This window comes from Gopherus flavomarginatus, chromosome 1, assembly GCF_025201925.1.
Source record: "Gopherus flavomarginatus isolate rGopFla2 chromosome 1, rGopFla2.mat.asm, whole genome shotgun sequence".
Lineage (NCBI taxonomy): Eukaryota > Metazoa > Chordata > Testudines > Testudinidae > Gopherus > Gopherus flavomarginatus.
The window spans coordinates 110084737-110105271 of NC_066617.1; the positions used below are offsets into that span (position 1 = coordinate 110084737).

General features: G+C 40.7%; 2 protein-coding genes across 3 annotated transcripts in view; one reads left to right on the top strand and one right to left on the bottom strand.

Moving 5' to 3' along the window:
• The first annotated feature begins 57 nt into the window (after positions 1-57).
• NDUFB2 (NADH:ubiquinone oxidoreductase subunit B2) lies at positions 58-4019 on the top strand. Its single transcript, XM_050919134.1, has 4 exons — positions 58-206; positions 290-434; positions 2515-2613; positions 3930-4019. The coding sequence occupies exons 1-3, from the start codon at positions 121-123 to the stop codon at positions 2587-2589; spliced, it is 306 nt and encodes a 101-aa protein (XP_050775091.1). The 5' UTR covers positions 58-120; the 3' UTR covers positions 2590-2613; positions 3930-4019.
• Positions 4020-9827: 5808 nt separating this feature from the next.
• Positions 9828-20535, bottom strand: part of BRAF (B-Raf proto-oncogene, serine/threonine kinase) — a 107938-nt gene continuing 97230 nt past the window's right edge. For both annotated transcript variants that reach the window (XM_050918706.1, XM_050918698.1), the window contains one exon: positions 9828-12957. In XM_050918706.1, the coding sequence (XP_050774663.1) occupies positions 12935-12957 (23 nt within the window). In that variant the 3' untranslated portion in view covers positions 9828-12934. The remainder of the gene's footprint in view (positions 12958-20535) is intronic.

The window sequence follows — 20535 nt, forward strand, 5'->3', positions numbered from 1 at the left end:
TGGTATGTCCCAGCTGGGGCGCAGGCCAATCAGAGCGGCTGTTGTTGGGAGAACACGTTACCCCCCTCAATACCGGAAGGTGACATTGGGGAACGGGCGGGAGGCTCGGTAGGGGGCGTCATGCTCGGGGCTCTAGGCCGCACTGGCGGTGGCCTGGTCCGGATCCTCCGCGCCAGAGACGTGAGGGGAGCGGCCGGGCTCCGGCGGTGAGTGGGCGCGGGGTGAGGCGGCGCGGCGCGGCGGGGGGCTGGGCCGGCGCTGACGGGCTCTGTGTTTGCCTCCCTTGCAGCGCGGGCGGCGGGGTGCACATCGAGCCCCACTACCGCCAGTTCCCGGCGCTGACCCGCCGGCAGGTGATCCACGGCGAGCTCCTCAGCGGCTTCATGTGGTTCTGGATCCTGTGGCACTTCTGGCACAACCCGGACGCGGTGCTGGTGAGCGGGGCTGGGCCCGGCGGGGGGAGGGTCCGTGAGCGGGGAGGCTGCAGTGCTGGTTGCTGCGGTGCCTGGAAAATCATAGGAACCGCCTGTGCTGCCCAAAGCCCGAGTTATGCATCTCCGCCCCCAGTATAATGAGTGGGGGCGAGCGGCACCTGGCTGCAAAAGTAACCATGGAAGGGGGTGAGTTGTGTGAGTTAACTAATGGGAGATCCTAAATTAGGAGGGGGATGGTATATTAAGTCCCACCTCTTTCTCAGGGGGACTGCGTTTGGTCTTGCTGCAGGGAGGTTTCTATCTCTGACTAGCGATCCATGTTTGGGAACCTCTCTTCTGGAGTCAAGGGGCTTCAGTGATTACTCTGTTTCTTGTGGATATAATACCCCTGGGTGAATTCTGTGCCAAAAAAAGTTTAAATTCTGTGCACAATATTTTAAAATTCTGCATATTTTATTTGTCAGAATAACACAATATCCTACCAGTTTCAATTATTTTTGGTCATTTATTTCAAAACGCTTGTCAGCAAGTATGTGTAACAATACAGACAACTAAGATTCAGGAAATGTTTTTTGACAAATAGATTCCTTACTAGGCATATTAGTACAGAACTGAGTAATAATTCATTTAAACTACAATATAGAACTGTATTTTCTGCACCCCTCAGAAGCAGTGAAGGTAGGGGTAATGGAGGAGCAGAGGGAGATGTAAATAAATGGTTGGGAAGGAGCCTGGGTGTGAACTTGGGAGGTCATTGTGTATGGGTGAGAAAAGTATGGAACAGGTTTTATTTATTGTGTGTGTAGTGGGGCAGCTGCCCCACTCCTGAAGAACAGGGATTAAAGTGAACAGCTAGGCTGATTGGGGAGGCAGCCACAGCTGGCCCTTATAAGAGGGCTGTGGGCCAGGAGCTGAAAGAGTCTCACTCTAGCCCTGGAGGGAGAGGGGCTTGCTGCCTGACAGGAAGGTACCTGAAGCAGAGCAGTGTTGGGGAATAGGGCAAGGGAACTTCCTGCTCCAGTCACTTTGTCATTTATCCACAGTGGTAAAGCTTCAGCAGGAGACATGGAGAGAGTCCCACATCAGAATATCCCTGAACTATAATGGTTCAAGCAGTCTCCTGAGAGGTGGGTGACCCCTGTTCAAATCCTTTCTCCCTGTCCAGGGGATGGGAGAATTGAACCTGGGTCTCCCACATCCTAAGCAACTGCTGTAACCTATACTTTAAAAGTGGAGGAGTGCACCACCACCTTCAGCTCATCCTCCCTCTGGAATTTGGCGTCCTGTAGGCATGCCTATTAGATTGGGCCCTGCATGTGACTTAAGTGGCCAAATGACTGTCTTGACTCTGGTTTGCAAATTGCTGTGGGGATTAGGTGTCCAGACTCCTAGAGGGAGACAGCAGTGCACCTGCACAGAGGCATAAACATAGATGTTGAGGGAACTTTTACCCAAAAACTTAGGTGACAAGCAAGTTTAGGTGACCACAGGGTTTCACAGCAGTTTTGTGGATCACAGTGAGCCAAAACTGAGATTTAGGTGCCTAAGTACCATTCAATCCAATGCCTTTGCTACCTCAAACCACCCAGTGCAGGGGGAGATGTTATAGCACCCAAATTTGTGGCATTTGTAGAAAGAACATGCCTCTAGCATCCATTATAGTTACTAACCAAGTATTCAGGATCTCTTTTTGTGGTAGTATATCAGAAGTTCCCAGACACTTTCCCTGCATGACCTCATTTTCTCATGTATTGCTTCCTGTGCTTTGCTCCTGAAATAGCCTCTTCCATGCAGCATACATATAAGGTCACGCCATATGGATTTTACTTTTCAAGATCTGCACACACCATGTGAGGTCACACTGGAGAGGGAACACCATCTTGTAGAGCAAAATAGAATCCTACATGACCTTGCACTTGTGTGTGTGAGGTCACATTGTGCAATGGATGCCATTTAATGAAAATGTCATGTATACACTCAGGATTGCCATGACCCCCTATATTGATGGAGTGATCCCACTTGAGGTTACGACCCTCAGTAGAAAACGAAATATTAACTAATGTTTTTCCTCTGCTACAAGGGTCACTTTCCTTACCCAGATGCTTCGAAATGGACAGATGAGGAATTGGGGATTCCTCCTGATGATGAAGAATAGATTGGTAGCTGGAGCTGTCAATGCGTGGGTTCTCTTGAAACTTTTCCTTTTTCAGATGATCTTTAGAATGAGCTATGCTTGTCTTAATGTCCAACCTCTGACCTCCGTGAATTGATGTAGATGTACAGTGAACACTGAACAGGATTCTCCCATAGGCACAGTTGATATAGAGTTCAAGATGAGTCCTTAGGTGTTTGTAGTGTCCTATTTGTCATGCTCAGTGTATTCCTGAACAAGAAGAGGGATATCTGCCAGTTAAGATTTACAGGCAGACTTCAGGAGCCTTTTGCTTTCCTCTTTTAATGTACTGATTCACAGAATAGGTTAGTTTTTTCATAGCTGTTTGCATTGTCCCTTATTGTCAGGGACTTACATGAGCTTAAAATCCTTTGTGACTATCCTTATCTAGTTTTGAGGACATGCTACTTTACTGGACAGAAGTAACACTTCACATTCCCAGCCAAAGGAGTATTTTCACCTATCCTGCTACTAAGTCATTTAGTAGTTTTGTGACAGCCTTAATCTACTTTATGTAGTGGGATAAATCTTGTATCTTCTGCCACTGTTCACCACGGTATTTTTTTTATAAAAGTTCAAGAATAAAGTTTTTTTGCCTCAAATTCTCCATCTCTATAACCGTGTACTTCACTGAATACAGTAGGTCATGGCATCAGGAGAGTTGAAAGGCTCTAGATCCTATTCCTAATACTAAATGCACATAGGATTAAAACTACTCTTAAGGGCCTAACAGGCTTGTTCTTCAAAGTTTAGTTGTATTCCTTTTTAGGATTTGTCTGGGAGGTAAACTGACATGTTAAATCTTTGAGTGGGCACTTGAGTTGGAAAAGCTAGTAGGAGGTACTATGCTCGCCCAGCAACTACCTTCTGTTGTCTCTACTAATGCTAAGAACTAGTGATCTGCCAAAGAAGGATGTTACTATAACTTTTAAAAGTGTAATGGAGACTTGAATTTAGTTCTTCTCACACACCCTTCCCCCCATTTGAAGCTCTCCAGTTAAAGGAATTGTCTTCCCTCCTTAAATGTCAAAAAGATTAAAGTATTTGCTGTCAAGCCCTTGTTTCCATCTGGCTGGTTAAAAGACAAACTTGTTCCATTTGTGGTGGGAATTCAAACTATTGCATTTAAAAAGGTCTTTAAAAACCATTGCAGCTGTTAACGTAAGTGTTTTTTGCACTAAAACATTATGGGAAAACAAGTTCCTGCCAAAAAAGGCTTAAGTAGATGGTTTGGGTTTTCTTGGCATATGCGTGTACTGATATGGGAGGGACTCTGACAACCCAAGTTTCTCTTAAATGATCTTCCCATCTGTCACTTGCAGGTGCGGTGGTGGGATCTCTGAAGTTGAAGCTTTGGCTCTTGTATAACTGTTTCAGCAAATCCACATTGTAAATAAAAACTCAAGTTACAAGCTTGTGCTTTAAGTTTTTTGTTGACTACATCACTGTTCTATAGAAACTTTTTACAAAATAATCATCTCTGTATGGCGAGAGGAAAGGGCAATTGAATAAGTTCTATATACTTCCCACTCTCCTGCCAAACATGCTCATGCAGTTGCTTCACAACTTTACTTTGAATTGGTCTGTGCTACACTAATGAGCTGTGGTGGCAGCTGAAGATGTGCTGAATAGTATTCAGCAGCAGGTGTAATCCCAGACAAATCATGTTCAGCAAGTGGCTTCATGTAGGGGAGGACAAAGCTGTTAGCACTAGTTATACAAAATGTGTGTGGCGGGCAGGGGGGAGGAAATTGAAGTACAGCCTCCTAAATGTCAATACTAACATTAATGCCTAACCTAAAAATAGCACCTAATGATATCTTAAAATAGCCCACAATGTGGAAAGTTCTTCCTATTTTAAAAAAAAAATCTGACAACTGTAGAAAAATACAAAGCAAGCTCATAGCTTTCTGCTGCAGGCAGGAGGGGATACTGCTACCCCTCAGACTACAAAGCATATGTCTAAACTCAAATTGGGCACTAGCCTAGGAAGTGTGAGACCAAGGTTCAATTTCCTGCTTCACTAGTCTTCCAGTGTGACCTTGATCAAATCATTTAGTCTCATTGCCCTAGCTTTAACATGTTAATACTTTGCTATCCCTGAGTGGTGGTGTGAGGATAAATACATTAGACAGTAAAGCACTTTGAGATCTACTGATGAAAAGTGCATATGTAAAAGCTAGCTGATGTGTTGTGAATCCTTGATTTTTACTTTCCTCAAAGGCAGTGTGGGAAATTCTAATCCAAGTTTCTTAGAGCAGATATTTGTACTTTCTTTAACAGAGGTTAATAAACAGACAAGGAAGACACAGCTCTTTAGGCTGGTAAAGTTGGGTTCTCCTGACTCCCACTCTTACAAGCTGATTATCAAACTTCAGAGCTGTCCCAAGAACAAAACTACTCTTGTTAAAACACATCTGGGACAATGTCTTGTGGACTGGACCCTTAAAAATAAATCTCTCATTTCAGATGTTTCTTCATGCAGTCAATCTTTATTATAGCAGTAATCTCATATTCACATCAAGTACATAGAACTTTTTGCCTTTTATATAATACAGAGTTCTTTAAATAACTTTACACAAATAGTTTTCTTCAGTCAATTTCAGCTATCAAATTTTTAATGTTTTCTTTGTCTCCATGCTCTCTAACCAAACTGGACAATATTTCCCATTGTACAAATTTACATGAGAAGAAACTTCAAAGTACAAATGAAGGGACTTGAGCGGGAAGGGGTAACAAAAGTAGAGGGCAGGGAAACAAGCAAGAAAAATAATTTTTATTAGCAATTACTGTGGACATTGGGAAGGGAAAGAATGGGAGTTGCCATGGTCTGTGTAACAGAAAACTGAAAATACTCATTTGCTTATGAGTTAAAAAATAAATACAAGTTTTAAAACAATTACTCCATTGTAGTTTTTAAAAGCAGCTACAGAAATCTACTAACAATTGTTTTTGTAAGTAACCAGATTGGACCTTCTACAGTGGAGACTTAGACCCTCACAAAACTTTTGGTGGTAAAAATACAGCTTAAAGGAATGTTGTGTTAGTTAGCACAGAGTTCAAACTGGGGGATGTATGTTTCATTGCACTAAGTAAAAAAATCAAATCTATATATGATTTCCCTTTCCTCTCCTTAGTAGAGTATTTTGCTGCTCATAAACAAGGTATGAGGCAACATCTTCATAATTTTTTTTAAAAAGCCATCCCCCTTGTTTTTCCCTATGAGGTCCAACTAGTGAGTTCTATGCTTTCATGAACTTTTTAATGAAACGTTAGTATTGAGTCCTTTGTGGAGAAAAGACCACCGCACCTTTCCTAACCTAGGGAAAGCACATGATCTTGAGTGAGGAAGGGACAGACTGTGCAAGTACCGCACAAGTGATTAAAAATATGTATAACTATTCCTTCAAAACAAGGTGGAGTAATAGGAGAAAACAGGGGCCAGCCTGCATGCTTGTTTTGACAAAACGAATTATAGAGGACCCAAGCAGGAAGTTGCTGGCCTTCTTCCTAGTTGCTTAGGAAAAAATCCTCTGCCCAGCCCTGGTGCCCTTAGCCACAACAAGTGCCAGTCATATGCAGAGGAAGGAATCTTCCTACTCAAGAGAGTCTGGAATAGGCTCTGTACCCCTGTGAGGAGCGAGACACAGCAGATCCTCAGGGCCCTTGCCAGTGCTCCAGCCTCAAGGGATGTTCACAGCCTACCCTTCCAAGTGAAGCACAGCAGACTGGTACTATAAGGACTCTCCACGGGTGCAGAAGTAGGAGGAGGATTTGCCTTAGTCCTACCAAGGGGGATTTAGATTTTTTTTTTAATGGCATGGTTTAGATAAGCACATATTTAACCATGATACTAGATAAGACATGCAGGTTGGCCACTGCCAGGTTTCAGTCATTTGGGGAGAAACACAGGAAAAAACAAGGCTCAGGAAGGAATGATGTGCATGTTTTTTTTTTAAACAGTTCACAGCTTTGAATAAAAAGCACATTTATTGCACTTACATTTTATTTTAGACAAAGTTATTTAAATTATGCCCACCCCCACTATCCCAAAAATACCCACCATCCCAGTTTGGTCCATTTTACCCCTATCCCCCTACATCTGTGCCCAGATAGGGTTACTGCTTGTCATGTCTTGACATTTTACTGAACTTCCAAACACACAGAACAAATAAATTGAGTTCAAGCAGGGTGAGCACCCAAATGAAATATGTCAAAACAAATTATTATTTAAAACTCAAACAATCTTGGCTTTGTGTTTTACTAATTCAGAAGTAAATGTCATACAGGCTTATTCTAAACTACAATTACTGCAGGTATGATAAGCCAGACAGAAAAGATTGGATAGTACATGTAGGCTGATGGGTTGAACATACTGTTGCTATGACATACTAAAACAAATGCTCAGGCAGTTTCAAAGTTCCCCAACATTACCCTCTCCCCTTCACAAAATAGGGAAATAGTTGTGTTTTTCATAGAAGTAGGGAAGATACTATTTTCAGTGTGTGGGTTGGAAGAGGGAGAAAAGATCCAGATATTTCCTGGGCATTTAAGTGAAACATTTGAAAAACCTTATAAATGAGGGTGTAAAAGGAACTAAAAAGAGGTTAATAGAAGTCTAACATTCTGTAATAACTGTGCCTTTAATTGCACTGATTTATCTAACACAGAAGTATGTCCAAAGTCTTCCACCAACAACAAAGTCAGGGAAAGGACTTGAAAAACATTAAGAACAAAGACCATTCTTTTCCTTATGGACATACAGATGAAATATGACACTAGTATTAAAGTACTGCCAGGAGCGAAGATAAGTTTGAAGCATGAACACATCAAATCCAAACGTATCTTTTGCCCCTCAACTGGTAATATACTCATCTCCCAAGGTAAACGTGATTACAGGACATATGATCATTAAACAGTGGCTGGGGTTGTAGAGGTTTAGCAGCGTATCAATACGAGGCCTGAGGAAGAACTAAAGAAACCTGCTGATATTCCATAAACAACATAACCCCGGACCAGGAAATTAACAGTATACCATGATGTACATGGCTTATCGGTACTGACAGTCAGTCTTCTATTCTAGAGCTCGCTTTTCATACACTGCTCTGGATAGTCTGACTTTATCTCTCCTAAGAACTTTATATTACACTTCCCTAACAAGATGCTTGATTTTTGGAGCGGTCAAAAAGATTTTCTCAGACATGCATGTGTCTCGTATGAACTTTATTTTGGATACAAACACCAGACACGCGTCTGACGAAGTGAGTATTCACCCATGAAAGCTCATGCTCCAATACGTTTGTTAGTCTATAAGGTGCCACAGGTCTCTTTGTCCCTTTTTACAGATATTTCTGTAAATTCTCCCCTCCCCATCACCTCCATATATCTTTTGCTTACATTGACAAACTCAAAAACTACTAACTTTTGTGAAAGGTCCACTTTTGTGGCTTATCATACAATGCATCTAAATATGAAGACACTGCATTGGAATTAAACCAAAGCCACTGCTCTAGTTACAAAGCACCTAATATATATGTATTGTTGTTTTAAGTCATGAAGGCACAAGATCATTTGGCAAATTGCAAAGGTAACTTTTGGGAAGCCTCATGTATACCATTTAAGAGAGTTTCTGGATATCTTTTCTATATAAATATTACTAACTTTCACTTCCTCAGTTTGTTCACATCAGCATCCTCATCCTGCTATTTTTGAAAAACTGCCTTCATCACACACACACACTTATGACTATTACTATTCACTGCTCTCACGGTGCTGATTAGCTTCTATATTAGCATCTTTAAAACCTAAAGACAAACAAAATGTTTTTACTCCAATTGTCTCAACACCTGTTTCTGATGCATTGATTTACCAGATAAGAAATAATAAAGCAGCCAAGAAAGGTAGGTAGGTAGGTAGGAAGGTAGAGAGTGTGTGTGTGTGTGTGTGATATAAACTTGTATCTATAAAGAAAATGTGTGTGTGTGTGTGTGCATGAGATAAACTAGTATCTATAAAGAAAATAAAAACCAAACCACTGAGACACAAAACATCCAGTATTTTCAAAGTGATGCCATGATAGTCCTTATGCAAATGGTTTTCAACTGAATCTCGAATGTACCTAACAGGTTAGACTATCATATTACGTCCTGGTGACATTGTTTCAATGGACGGAAAGATACTTGTCTACAGTACTCTGAATAGTTTGTGCTACACATGCTGCACTCACAGTCAAGAAGGGAATATATTCCATAAAAACCCGCAGGCTGGAAAGGTGTGAAATGTTTGCACGCTTCAGCTCTTAACTAGGCCCTGCACTACACAGATACCTTCAAGAACTACCGATGCCTCAACTGATATTAGATCATCGTGTCTTTGGGGAATGGACCTTGTCTTCAAAGTGTTCAGTAAAGCACCGTGTACATAGACAGCACAATACAACTATAGAGGCAATTCTTCAGTATGTTTTTACCGCTGGACATTTGCATAAAGATGTGATCTTTGTTAACAGTTCACACTTCTGTTTATTCACTTCATGTCATAGTAGGCCAAATGTTGTCCTCTAAAGAGCACATATAGCTCCAACTGACTTAAGTAGAGATATGAAGGCAGAATTTGACCCAAAATAATCTGTATTATCGGTAATTGCCAAAGAACTCAATTGTGAGAAAGGATGATTTCAGGTAAGGGATAAAGCAAGCAGGAACAGATTAATTCAGTGACCTGCAAATGTTTTGTGAAAAGTGAGAATGGCAGGACTATGTCGAATACAGAGACATTCAGCATTTAACTGATCCTGTTACCTTAAAAATAATCAGGCTCCTACGTTCACTCCATTTGACTTCAATGCCACCACGGTGCCCCAGAAAATATACTGTAGGGAAGAATCCTGCATTGACAGGGAGATGGGACTAGATGATAGGACAGGTATTTTCTAATTTCTGTATATGGGGGAAGAAGGGGTGTTTCACAGCTAATGTATTCCACAAGAGCATGGAATTGGACTATGGGTGCTCAAGTGGTGGTTTTGAACAGGTTTATTATCTGCTCAGATATGCTGGATCTTAAAGCAGTATAAGTGCCTAGATAATTTTATATCCCAACAGGTATAAAATATTTACTAAAATTACCAAACCCAGCATGTGGGTTTATGCCCTAGTGCACTGAGCTGGGGAATCACAGAGGAGCTGAAGCTGTATGGTGTGAACAGAGAGTCTGAATGTTATTTACTGTTTTTAAAAGAGTTCATTGTTTTCTTCATCCCCTTGCTATCTGGGGCTTTCAATACATGTCCCTGCAACTGTCTCACTGTTTACCAAACACCCACAAGACACCTTTAAAATTGATCCTATTTTCATGCAAAACGTCCTTAGTAATTTCTGAAGGAAAAGAAATGAAGAATAACAATTATTTACAAACCAAATTTTCCCGAAGTTTTGCATGAGGATTAAGGTGGTCTTTATACAGATAGAAAGCTGGACAAAAACATAAAGCATTACAGCTACTTTAAGAGAAAAAACCTTGGAAGGTAATAGAAATGAAACCTGAAAGACTTAACTAAACAACAGTCAAACAACATACATGGTTTTTGGGGGTGGGGGAAATCAAAGACCATGTGTTACTTATAAAGTGCTTTGCATGGACAAGGATAGCCATTTTCCTTGTGCTTTTCCTGTGGGCTCAAGAAGCATATTGTAGACTAACAGGTAATGAAGGATGACAAAATAAATTCATTTAAAACAAGGATAAAAAAAAATCATTCCTTACTGTTTTATTTTAACAAATACTTCTCTGCCAGCAAGAAAATACAGAAAGAAACTAGGATTTTTATCCACTATGTTGAAATGATAATTCTTAACGTAGCAATACATATTTAGACTATACCTTTCTTTAGGAGCATATGTAATTTTCAGTGTGCCCTACATTTACAAGCTACATCACAGGCCAAAAAAAAAAAAAAAAAAAAAAAAAAAGGTTGAGGGAAAAGCATTGATACAGTAATGACTTCACTCTCTTGGAGTTAATATTGGTAAAAATTCTCAACTGTTGCTGACAACTTGGTTCCTTGCTTTTTCCGCCTTGGTCTGTCACCTGCCTCAGATAGCATTGTATACTGCCATTACACTACCATGGTGCATGGTGATTTCATCTGACGGTGCACTACTGCTCACTTTGTTTGCTTCTCCACACTGGAAAGTACAGTAGACACTGCTACTGATTATTTTAATTCCTGCCTATTTCAGGAAGGAAAAAACCTAATAGTATCTGAAGACCCACAGCAGAGAAGAAAAAAGTTGTGCTTGTTTGTTAAAATGCATCCTGTACATAAAATCAATTCTATTCATGTAGCAACATGAATTGCTTCATCCTTGTAGTAACTTCATGTCACTCTCTATTGCTGTCTGGCTGCTGTTTGTGGAATTAACATGAATACACAGTATTTCAATTATATTTCTCCCTTCAAATTAATCAGGACCCCTTAACCACAGTAAATAATAATTAACAAAACATAACAGGCTACCTATATCTCCAAGGGCACCCTTCTGTACACAGTAAAGGTCCCCACTCACCTAGTGAGGCAGAAACAATGTGTTCAGCCAACGCCACGTGCGTCTGTACACATTTAACTCCTTTACATGAGTCACATGATTTTATTCACCTAAGAACAGTGCTGCCAATTAGTGGCATCAATTCTTCTGCCTCATGTAGAGTGGGATAGGGCAGATATTAATTGAACTCTGAAGACTTCCGTGTGAGCTTGAAGTTCTTTCTACTATGGTCTGACTTGCCTCTGTACAGATAATTTATGTTTAATACCACATATCGGAGAATTCTGCAAACAGATCACATCACAAGATATTCTACTAGAGGTAAACACTGTGCTGAACTTTATGAATTTGTCTTCTGACTTGATAGCTTGTCACAAAGCTACTAACCATTTGAGAACTGGGCTTGGAGGACAGGGCAACAAGGGAAACTAATGTGGATACTGCCACCTTTATCCTAGTTTGCAAACTGTGGAAAAGGGAAAAATGGAGGGATGGGAATAAGAGTCAAACAGAGAGAACCGATGAGAGGAGAAAAGGTCAGCGTGGATCCAGCAAGTACCGTTTTTTGTAGTAGTTGATTGTTTTTTAAATCTAACACCTTGCCATTGGGACAAGATGCTCCACATTTACACACACACTTATCAGAGAACACTGAGTTAACAGGATAAAAACCCTTTAATCTGTAAGTACCAAAACACAATTTGCAGAATGTCTAATTCAGGGGAGGGGGGGATTTTTGTATTTTTTTTTTTCCAATTCAACCTGAGAACTATTTTTTCCTGTTTATGAAAACCTTATACATTGGTAAGGTACCTGGCATTCACCTGCACCCTCATTTAAAATAAAACTTTTAAAATAGGTACATACACCATTCCATAGTCTGTATTAGCAGTTTTAAATACTGCACATGCCATTATCGCATTTCTGAAAAATACACTGAATTAGATGATACAAAAAATATTTTGAGAACTTGCTACATTTTTTGTTTTTAACTTTAGTTTGTTGCTGGACCAACGAGAGGAGCTTCCCAACCCTTCTGAAAGATGCCCTGTCTGAGCACACCAGAAAGTATTAGAAACAAGAAAAGGGTAGTTTTTGGATAAGTGAAAAGTAAATTTGAAAAATGGTGCAGCATTCCCTTTTCCTCCAGATTAACTTCTCCTGAAGCCACCTCCCACCCCTCAAAGTATCAAATTTGACTGGGATAAAAGTCAATGACATAGATCGATTGAAATGTTTGATATTTGCATTTAAATGAAAAGGGGATACTGCATTTTGACCCATAAATCAGTAAGCATGCCAGGAAAAAAATAAATCAGAACAGAAGATGATTCGTTTGATTAGCACTCTCATCAGATGTTCAGCCTCTGATGATTCGTTGTTAGAGGGAGAAAGCCAACTGGCAGACATCCAAAGCAAGTCTCCTAAGTTGCTGCAGCAGTTCCATCCCCTTATGCCTGAGCACCAAAGTCAAAACACGCGTGCCCTCTCCTCTCTCCTGGGAATGATGACAACGGTACAGGCAGCCACTGCGGGTCTCTGAATACACGTGGTGTTTTGTGTTGAAGGAGAAACACTGGCAGCAGAGAATTCTGGTTCCTAAAAAGATTATTACCCCCCCTTGTGTTGGACCAGCAGTTCCTTTCTGCTCCACTCTAAGCTTACGGATATCTTTTCCTAAATTGCTTTAGGTTTTGAGGAGCAGAACAGATTTTTGACGTTAAGAAACTGTAGGAACACAAGACTTAAATAATAGAGTAGGTGCTGCCATGGCGCTGTGGCTACTTGAACGCTGCAAATTCTCCTGTAGAGGGAGGACAAGAGGGAGGACAAGATCTTGGTTTAAAAAAGTGATTTCAATTATCAGCTGGACAGAGATTTCTGCAGTCTAGTTGAATATGTCAGATGTTAAAAAAATGCAACAGTTAAAATTAAGGCACAGAAAGATCATACTTGTAGTGATAGAACAACAAGTGTACTCACAGCATATTTCATTGAAGTAAAATTTCTTAAAAGCAAGCCATGCCCATTTTGCTCAGGGCAGAGGTCTGAACATTCACAGGAAGAAATCTTTTTCATTATGAGTTTTAAAATAAAATACTGCATTAGAATTTCATTTATAATGCTTCCTACTGTCAGATGCATAACACTTATGGAAAAGTGACATTTGTAATAACGGCAGTTTGTCAGCCTGTAAACCAGTTTTATCTTACTTGAAAACTGGTTTAATAATCAAAAGAATTATTGTGCTTACACATGAATCTTTAAGTGTTACACATTAAAGTCCATTTGATTATTGAACCAATACTGAAGTACATTAGAAACTGGTTTATAGATCAATGCAGCAATCTAGTGGGATGGGAACCTGAGATGTCAGCTCATCCATTCACTCCTAGGCCAGAAATCAGAGTGGTAGAAGTACATTCACTCACCAAGGACAGGAAGCACAACAATGGGTGCCTAGCTTGGCTCTGAAACAACCCTAACGGCCATTTTAGAATTATTTAACAATAACTAATACTTCTATACAGTGCCTTCACATACACATTCAGTTAAGTCTCAACACCCCGTGCGGTAGATCCAAATCCCCACTTCACAGAAATGAAGCCGTGGCACAAAGATTAAGATTGTTGCCCAATGTCACCACAGGAAGTCTGTAGCAAAGCCTGGAATAAAACAAAAGCCTCTAGCCCCCAGATTCTGTGCTTTAGCCAAAAGACCTTCCTTTCCTCCCTACCAATAAATTGTACTTTGGCAGGTTTTTCATGGCGGATCTCTATATGTGCTTAACTCGAGGGGACTGAATGTGAGGAAAAGAAACTGGCCTACAGTCTCTATTACTGGGTTCACACACCGCTGGTAGGACAAGCTATGCCATTCTCCTGCAAGAGGATACCTGTCCACAGGAACCTTCAGAATCCTTTTCCAATAGTGGAAGATTGATAAATGCACAGAACAGTCTTTGTTTTGCTCAGCAAAAGGTATTCTGTACACTGTTACAATCAAACAACTGCTCCCTATCTTGGTATCCTTCCACTTTCTGAAAAACAGCCCAAATAGTCTAAAGAAAAATAAGCACAAGTATTGTCTTACATGTATACCCTGAATACGGGGGAAAAAAATCAGAAATATATTCACAAGTAGCTTTTAAAAAGAATTACGTTAGTTCAATTCAAAATGACACTCAGTTCCTCAAAACGTGTAGAACAGCCTGCTTTACAAAGGAAGGAACCAAGAAGAGTGAACAAAAGTCTCCACGTGAGGAGAACGTATGCAGAGAGTACTCTTAGGAATAACTCATACAGAAGTGCATGCACTGAGGTACTCCCTAAGGACACAGGAGCACATAAGGGAGTCAGAGTTGGGGAAACTAATCGAAGGTCTTGACTAGAAGGAGAGTGTCATGGGAAGTGAGCGAGGGAGTGCTTCCAAAATCTCTAAATAAGGGGGACTGGGATAAAGGAGTGGGCATTTTGTAATCTACAGAACCATGTATATCTTGTTTATTGGTGAGGTTATTTTTAAATAGTAACAATGCATAAAGCAGTTCACAATGTTTAGCTTTTTCCCGACTATCCTTTTGCAAGCTCAAACATAATTCCTTCAGTAGCACTTTTGTCATCCTTCATTTGGCAAAAATCCAATATGACTTCTATTTTTCTTATATCTTTTTGGGAATCAGCATTAAAGAGAACACTAGAATAGTGATAAGCTTGGAGGATGAAATTTATCCAGGAGCAGAGAGGCCAGCCCAAGTTCAGTGCACTGCTTAAGTCACATTTAAGCCTTATTTTGAAGGCTTAACTGGGATCTGAGCAGTGCATAAGCCTTGCACTAGCCCTCTGCACAAGGATGAATTTCATCCTGAGAGCAGCAGTAGGGACATTATACCAAAGCAATGTTCATTTTCCTCACTTTAAATCTTCTACCATCACAGTTGTTGATTTAAGGTATGGGGTGGAGGGAGCACAGGAAGAGAACTGTCTGGAGAACTTCTCACCATTTTAAAATTAGTCAAATTTGGGGCTTGAACAGGTTTAGTGTCCCTATAATATGTGAAAGTCACACACATGCAACCTGCAAGTAAAAGTATGCCCTCTGACAGCTCCAGTACCCCATGGCATGTAACTGAAAGATAATCTTGTTAAATGAAGTGTTTTATCCACTTGCTCAGTTTACCATGTTAATACTCGTTTAACCTACCAACAGATGAAACCATTGCTCTAAAACACTCAATATATTTAATGTTATCCTCTCCTCTCTCTGGCATATACACCACATCTTTTAGTAAAACTCATGGCCTCGTGTTTTTAATACTTTTTTTGAAAGGGACAAAAGGTTACAATATTGCCTCTTAACAGTTTGGTTAACAGGCCGAACTGTCTAAACATGTTCTATTTAATTTGCTTTTCAGTCTACTTTCCAAAATGGCTGATTAAAGATTAATTTATAAACAAGAGATTGCTCCCTCTTTACTCATCTTGTGCCCGTTTCAGCTAATAGTTCAGTTTTTAATTGTTGCTACGGGACTTCAGAAGATGAAAGATGAACTACTAATATGAATGGGCAGGAGAACAGAGCTAGGAGGTCAAACTATTTCATCTAGTGACTGATATGATGCATAGAAGATGCAGACAGGTCAGTATTGTCAGTCATTTTTCAGTCTGTCTACATCTACATCTTAGTAAAGTGACATTTATAACAAGATGATTTTAGTCTATCCTTATTAACTTTCAGGTGCTAGCCTGATCTCAGATAATAAATCTTAACTGAATGGTTGACAAATTTAGTGCAGATAACATGCTGGCCCTGTAGTGGTAGATAATCAAGGTAATGGTCTTCTGAAATCTGATAAGACTACATATATTAAAAAAAGTCTCCTTGCCAACAAAAGCTCTTGGTCTGCAAGTGCATTGATGCCACGCAGCCATGCTGCAAGAGTCATGTGTCCAGCCATATGGCCACAGAACTCTGTTGAGCAGTAGTTGGCAGTTAAGAGCAAATTCCCTTATCCTAACATTTCATATGCTGATGATATAAAAACCTTGCATCAGCCGATCTATAACCCCAGCCCTACTCAACCTCTATCTGTAGAATGACTGACTTGACAAGCACAGACCTCTGGTTCTTGAAACCCATCATCACGTGCTGTCATATGAAGTAACCTGAGATGTTCACTAGCCGGCTGTTCTGCTGGGACAAGAGATTTTGACTCTGAGGAAGACTGAATGGATGATCTTCAGATAGTGCCATAAACTCTGAGAACAAGTCTGCTGTGCCCAGCCCAGTGTGAATAAGGTCAGTCTGGTTCGGTCATGCTGAACCTTATGCAATGCTCTGGATGCGAGAGGAAATAAATAAGGGAAGTTTTCCCTCAGCACATAAGAAAAATATCTGGTTTTTGGATTCCTGCCTCCTCTCAATCAGAACATCTGACACTTGTTTTAACTGTCAGCAAACAACTCAATTTCCAAATGCCATAGATTATTTGAATGGCCACTTATGATGGTCCCCATTTGTCTCAAGTAGTTGGCTAAGGCATTTTCATACTTGTTAGGTGCAGAGCCGATGGACCCACTTTGTTTCAAATTTCCAAAAACTGCTCAAATAAGAGGCGACCAAGTTCTCCCATGGATGTCCATATAATAAATCACATTCATATGGTCTGTACTAGCTGCTCCTCATCTCTGGGAGAAAGGATTTGCAATCCAACTTATGGATCTTCAGCTCTAGCGAATTTATGTAGACTCAGGACTCTTGAGGTTTCCAAAGACTATTCACAGCTCCAAGATCCCTGATGTGCTCCTTAACCCAGATTTGATGCAACACTGTCTGAGAAGTAAGCTAAGAGAAGGGCATCCCCTGGCCTTTGAGATGCACACTGGCAGTATCCACAGCAGTAGTGAGTATCTGATCCACCGAGATGAAAAAATTTCTACACCAGCTGCAGCTACCTCTCCCTGGGTCACATTTATATACTTGCAAAGGGGGCCAACACAGGTGTAGGTCTCCATCAGGCCTCATGCATACAGATAAAATCTCACAGGACCATCTAGCATGGACACGGCTAGGCTCACTGTTTGGGATAGGTAAGCTAGAACTCTTGTAGAATTTAGGTTGGGCCTCTATGAAGATTAGAGCCTGCCCAGGGACCAAGTCTGATTTCACTTTGTTTAGTCTCAGACCAAGAGATCTGAAGAAGGAGCAAGTCTCACCGGGAATAAACGATTTCACAGTAAGCCTGGGATCTAATGAACCAGTTACCCAGATACAGATACACCTGTAAATCTTGTCAACGCAGATGAGCTGTAGTCACTACTAGTTACTTGGTGAATACCCTGCAGGCTACTACCTTGTACAGGTTGTTTCCCCCACTAAACCTAAGGTAGTCACTGTACTTTTGCCTTAAAGATACAGAAGTAGGCATCTTGAAAGGATAAGGACCTATAATCAATCCTGGGGATTGAGAATAGGGACTGGGTTCACCCCAAAGAAACCATGCAAAATTAGACTTTCTGGAGCTTCCTCTCCCCTCCCCCCCACACACTTTTCCATAGGTCCAGGATAGGTGATGGGAATTACAGAAGGCCTTGATATTACTTGGAGGAGAGAAGGAAGCAGTTGAGACGGTCTCATCAGAGGATGAGGTAGACAGTGATATTTCTGAGGACTTAAATTCACATCAGGAAAATTAGTGAACTCAGGTGGAGATGGCAGAGGGATCCCTGCAAAATCCTTTACCTTCTCAGGAGATTTTTTGGGAGAATAGGAAACCATGGTCTCTTCTTACCACTCCTCACTGAAGAGACCTCTGACACAGGTGGTGGAAGACGATAGGGTAAAAATCCCCAAAAAGTGTGTTCAAAAGGGAAGTCTGGGTAAGATTTAAACTTTGGAGCTTCCCACCCTGACACCTGAGGCTCCAAGGATGTTCCTGTGCCCATACTGGGCTCCCCTTGAGGTGGAGCTGCAGCAGAATGGCAAGTAACACTTTTTTTTAATTTGGTTCCAAGAAGACCACTGAACTCAGCTTAGATATAGCAGGAAACATGGGCCCTATATATCTGAGTATGACATTGGTTTTTTCCAGAACTGTGGTTCCCACGGCATCAAAGGCTCATCTGCACAGCACTGAATGGAAGACTGCTCCAAAGAATATCTTTACCAGACCTGACTGACTGCAAGAGGGAGTAACCTGGGGCTGGGCAGTGATGATGACTCTGTGTTCTCTGAGAGCCCCACCACTGGAGCCTTCAAAGGTTTTTGGCTCCTGGTACTTAGATGATATGGAAGGGTGCCCGAAGTGGATGACTGATCCAGCTGGCCCAGATCCAAACAAGTTCTACTTTTCTCCCAGATCCAGGGAAGCCAAGACAAATCTGACTGTGGGATCCTTGTCAGAGCACCTGTTTTCTTACCGAGATGCCTCTTGGGTCTGCTGGAGTCACAGCAGCTTACTCTGCACCCTTAGCTGAGGGAAACCATTTTGACAGTTCCCTGCAGGATGATTTTACAAGAGGACGAACCCAGGAGAGATGAGCCCTTTCTGCCTGGAATTCTGCACTGTATCTTGTTTTGACAGCAAGGGAGGTATAGCAGCCATACTACTTGCACCTGGGGAGACATCGTAACCTTCAGCTGAGTGCCCTTTCCCAAAGCATAAGAGGCACTTTTCTTGACTCTTTGAAGTAGGGAATTTCATGGGAAAGAGAAAAAAAAAACCTTTTAAACTCTGGTTTTAAGATAGGTCTACCATGGTGAACTAAAAATACCCAAATTGACAAAACAATGGTCAAAAATGTTAAAAAAATAAAAGCTTTTAATCCTAAACCTAACTCTAATAAAACCACAGTTTACAATTGGAGTTCCGTATCTTACGAAATGGGGGGAAAAAAAAGAGGTTTGTTCTGTTACTAATCCAGCAGGTGGATAGAAAGGAACCAAGGTGACTATTAGAGAGGCTAGGCGATTATTGTCAGCCTATGGAATGTAGGAATTGCTCAAGCCTCTCCAAGTTCTCAGCCACCAACTACTGTATTACAAGGATCTGTGACCACATGGCTATCCGCTCTACTCCTACAGCAGGGTCAGGCATGCAGAAAAGCTTTTTTCTGTTCCCCCACATTTAACAGTAAGATATCCCTGCAAACTTCTCTACAAATTATAAACCAGAAGCCATTAGGAAATATTTTCCTTTCCTTGAAGGCTCAACCAGAACAGCAAAATCTTGTTTCTGGCGGAGAGAAACTGTTCACAGTAAATAGCTTAATATTTAAAAGAACTGTAAAATATGCAAGAACACAGTTCAAATAGGATAGGAATATGACAACACAGACATTGAAAATGTTACTATTTTAATGTCTGCCACCAGAGGTCAGTGTAACATGAAAGAGATAAGACTACTCTGTTATTTACCTGTTCCAGATGAATAATGCAAAAAGAGAGAAAAATAGGGTGTGAGCTGACATTCTGATCTAACCAGGGTTTCTAGTTTGCCTTGCGAGGTACTTGCAGTCAACCCAGTAGCTTCTATACAAGAGTAAAAAATTCTCCCCACAGAAAAGAGACTACTTCGGCAACATTACTAACTAAAATAAGGTAGTGAAATAATAGCAAACCATTTTTTAAAGCTGAAATTCACGGTACAATATTGATTTTCCACTGAAAACAACTTTTCAAGTTTACTGCTTTGTTTCTACAAAATAGGTTTTTCCTATTATGGGTGTTAACATATTATTGCATAGCAGACACACGTTTGGTTATGTTCTCCAGAGTCGTCAAGTTTCTTAAAGTAAGGCTCCTTCTAATTTGCGGGATACGGGATGATTATTCACAATACATGTGCTGTTCAGAAGCAACACCAGACATCTGAAGTTTGTTCTACGTTGCAATGATATGAGAGATTTGTAAAAGGTTTTAAAGTAGAACTGGTCAGACCATTTAGACAAAGAACAGATACCTTCTCTGGTAAAAGGTATTTTCCAACCAGCACTCTTTTAAACCATACATTTAAAAATAAAAGTCACACACTGCCAAAGCCTTCTTTTGCAGTCTGTGTTGTGTTTGCTCATCTTTGCTGACTACACCAAGTTTTGGCTGTGCTCAGCTTTGAAGCTAAGCTCTTCTTGCCATCTTCATATATCACCAGCAGTACCACTAATTTGAGAAGCTAAAACCAGTTGCTCATGGATACAGACAATTCATTTGAAAAAAATATATAGTTTGATTATTTAAACATTAAGACACCGCCCACAGAACAACTAATCCAACCAGCAAAGTAAGGAAAGAAGGCATAGAAAGCAAAGGAAATGCAAGGTATGACCCAGTAACCCAAACAGCTTTTTTGTTTTGTCTGAAGTGACTTTTCCCTTCTCTCTTAGAT

Bases quoted from the DNA above. Each gene is read 5' to 3' on its own strand.
- NDUFB2 (XM_050919134.1), top strand. From the start codon at position 121: ATGCTCGGGGCTCTAGGCCGCACTGGCGGTGGCCTGGTCCGGATCCTC. The intron at 207-289 runs GTGAGTGGGCGC...CCTCCCTTGCAG, and splicing joins GGAGCGGCCGGGCTCCGGCG to CGCGGGCGGCGGGGTGCACA. The intron at 435-2,514 runs GTGAGCGGGGCT...CTCTGCTACAAG, and splicing joins ACAACCCGGACGCGGTGCTG to GGTCACTTTCCTTACCCAGA.